General features: G+C 40.6%; 1 protein-coding gene across 1 annotated transcript in view; it reads right to left on the bottom strand.

The window, feature by feature from the left end:
- Positions 1-1,046: 1,046 nt before the first annotated feature.
- Positions 1,047-2,375, bottom strand: part of LOC104618500 (guanine nucleotide exchange factor DBS-like) — a gene marked incomplete at its 5' end in the record, with an annotated part of 9,502 nt that continues 8,173 nt past the window's right edge. The window contains 4 exons of the mRNA XM_010284121.1: positions 1,047-1,141; positions 1,262-1,365; positions 1,462-1,574; positions 2,203-2,333. Coding sequence (XP_010282423.1) covers positions 1,047-1,141; positions 1,262-1,365; positions 1,462-1,574; positions 2,203-2,333 — 443 coding nt within the window. The remainder of the gene's footprint in view (positions 1,142-1,261; positions 1,366-1,461; positions 1,575-2,202; positions 2,334-2,375) is intronic.

Here is a 2,375-nt window from a genome sequence, read left to right as displayed (position 1 = left end):
TGCTCCCCTTTTATAGAAAAATTATGTCATCATGTTTTTCCCTTTGCATAAATCTGCAACAAACAGTATTGACTGAAAATAAGACTGGTTTCTATCCCTCATAGGTTTGGCTGAAGGAAGGCTCTTGACCTGTGTGCAGCCACAGTAGCTCCCTCTGCCTGTGACTGCATGCTAAGTGTGAGAGCTGAAGGTAACCATGCAATTACCGTTTATTAAGAAATCATGTAGTGAATGAGAACATTTGTGCTTCATTGTGCACTTGCGTAAGGAAGAAGATACTACTAAATTGCCAAGGCTATGTAAACACAGTGATCTTGGTAAACAATTTGGTTGTGAGGGCAAACAAAATACCTCAGAAAACAGGTACTCCATTGCACACATCATTAAAAGGTTGGAAAGGATAAAATAAGAGTTTCTTTTGACACTGTTGTGGTCAGTGTATTGGTGATGTCTGCATCCCAGTCTCTAGGGAGCAGAAGAATATCCTGAAGACCCAAGAGAAGAGAAAAGGCTGGACCAACCCACCTTCCTGGTTGCTGTAAGAGTTTCATTCACTGCACTGATGGAGGTATGTCCTTGGAGAAAGGGTTTTTTTGGGAGAAGAAATTGTAAACTCAGATTTATTTTCCTCATACCTGTCCTCAAGTGATTGCTGTGTTGTTAGTTTACAATAAGGATTTAGCACTGAACACATTTTGTTTGCTCACATTCAGATCCTGGCTGTTACAAAATGATACAGTTCTGCAGAAACCTGATTGTATATCAATGAGAAAATGTGTTTTATGCTAACAGCTCTGCAACTTCAGACTTCACAGCAGAAGCCCCTGCAAGACCCTATTTCAAATCGTTTTCAATCGTTATTCACAACTTCACATTCCATGCAATTTTCATTGGAATCTTCTGGGAGAACCTGTAAAAATCACCACTGAAAATACTCAAAGCTGGCAACACAGAACTGGTGGTTCTCAGAGTCCAACATCCAGAACTCTGCACAAAATGACAAATTTCAGATTTACCTTCCATGGAGGTGGGGTGTAAATTTAATGTTAGCCCTTAATGTCCGAGAAGCTGGTGCTGCTGGCATTGCAGCTATCACTGCAACTTGATGATGTGCTCAAAGTGCTGGAGGCAGTGCCCGATTCTGGGAAAGGGAAAGGAAAGAAAAAAACCCACAAGAAAATACGATGTGGTCGTTGTTTTTCATGACTTATTTTCATAATAGGAATCTACAGCGGCAATCAACTCATAATAAATAGCCTACCAGAGCTGCTTAAAGATTGAGCTGATTTTGAATTGCCTATGAGCATCAGCAGATTGTTTCCTGGGATCCAACCTTCTCTACCAGTGCTCAGGTTCTTTACACACCTAAAATAATATAAAAATAAAAAGTCAAATTGCTTTATTCCATGCTTTTGAAAGTTCTACCCTAAACATCTGCCTTCCAAACACAGTTCTGCATACCAAAGTCCATCCTCCCCTTCACGAATCAGTTGAACTAGATCTCCACTTTTCACTGTAAATTCTTCAGAAACTCCTTTCTCATAATCAGTCACAACTGTATATTTACCAGGAGTCTAAATGAACACAGAGGAAAAACATAAACAAATTACTTCTATTGAATAATTTAAGGTATGCTGCAGCTTTTATTATGAAAATTTTCATACTTTTCCCTCCTTTCTTATGCACATATATGCTGAATACAGTGTAAATATGCATACTGAGAGGCAGTAAAACTTTGCTGTTCAGTTACATGCAAATTCAGTACATGAATTCTCACACCCTGAAAAACATTCAGTGAAATGTTTCCATTACAACAATTAATTCAACTATCTACCAAAAAATACGAAGAAAAAAAACCAAACCCAAAACCAAGCTGGCAAACTAGTGACATGATGTATGTGTGGAAGTCTGTTGACATGGTAGCAGAGCATGTCATTGCTCGACTGCTGTACTACGGCATAAGCAGTCACGGTCTCACTAGCCTGTGGGTACACAAAGGCACAGACAGACCTTCCCAAGGTACGAACACAAGGCTGATTTAAGAGAAGGGGATATTTTCCATTCCCCAAGGAATTTTGCCCAGCTGAGGATTTCAAGGCAGACACTTTCCTTCCTGCAAGCTTCAACAGCGTTCCTATATACTGCCACACACCACAGATCAGTAGCATTTGCTTAGCTCAACAGGAAAGCATTTCTGGTTACCAGCTTCATCTCGCCGCCTCCTCCTCCTCCTCCTTCTTCCTCTGCATCCGACGAATTCAGCGGATCTTCAGCACTAGACCAGCCATCATTTTCTTCAGATGCGTCAAGAGAATGAGATGTTTTAGCCCAACCTTGGGGAACAAACAGCTGCCGGTTAACTTTGCAGCAGTGAG

The sequence above is a fragment of the Phaethon lepturus genome, unplaced genomic scaffold, assembly GCF_000687285.1.
Source record: "Phaethon lepturus isolate BGI_N335 unplaced genomic scaffold, ASM68728v1 scaffold21290, whole genome shotgun sequence".
NCBI lineage: Eukaryota > Metazoa > Chordata > Aves > Phaethontiformes > Phaethontidae > Phaethon > Phaethon lepturus.
The sequence above is the reverse complement of the archived record's forward strand: the minus strand, read 5'-3'. Positions and strand labels throughout refer to the sequence as shown.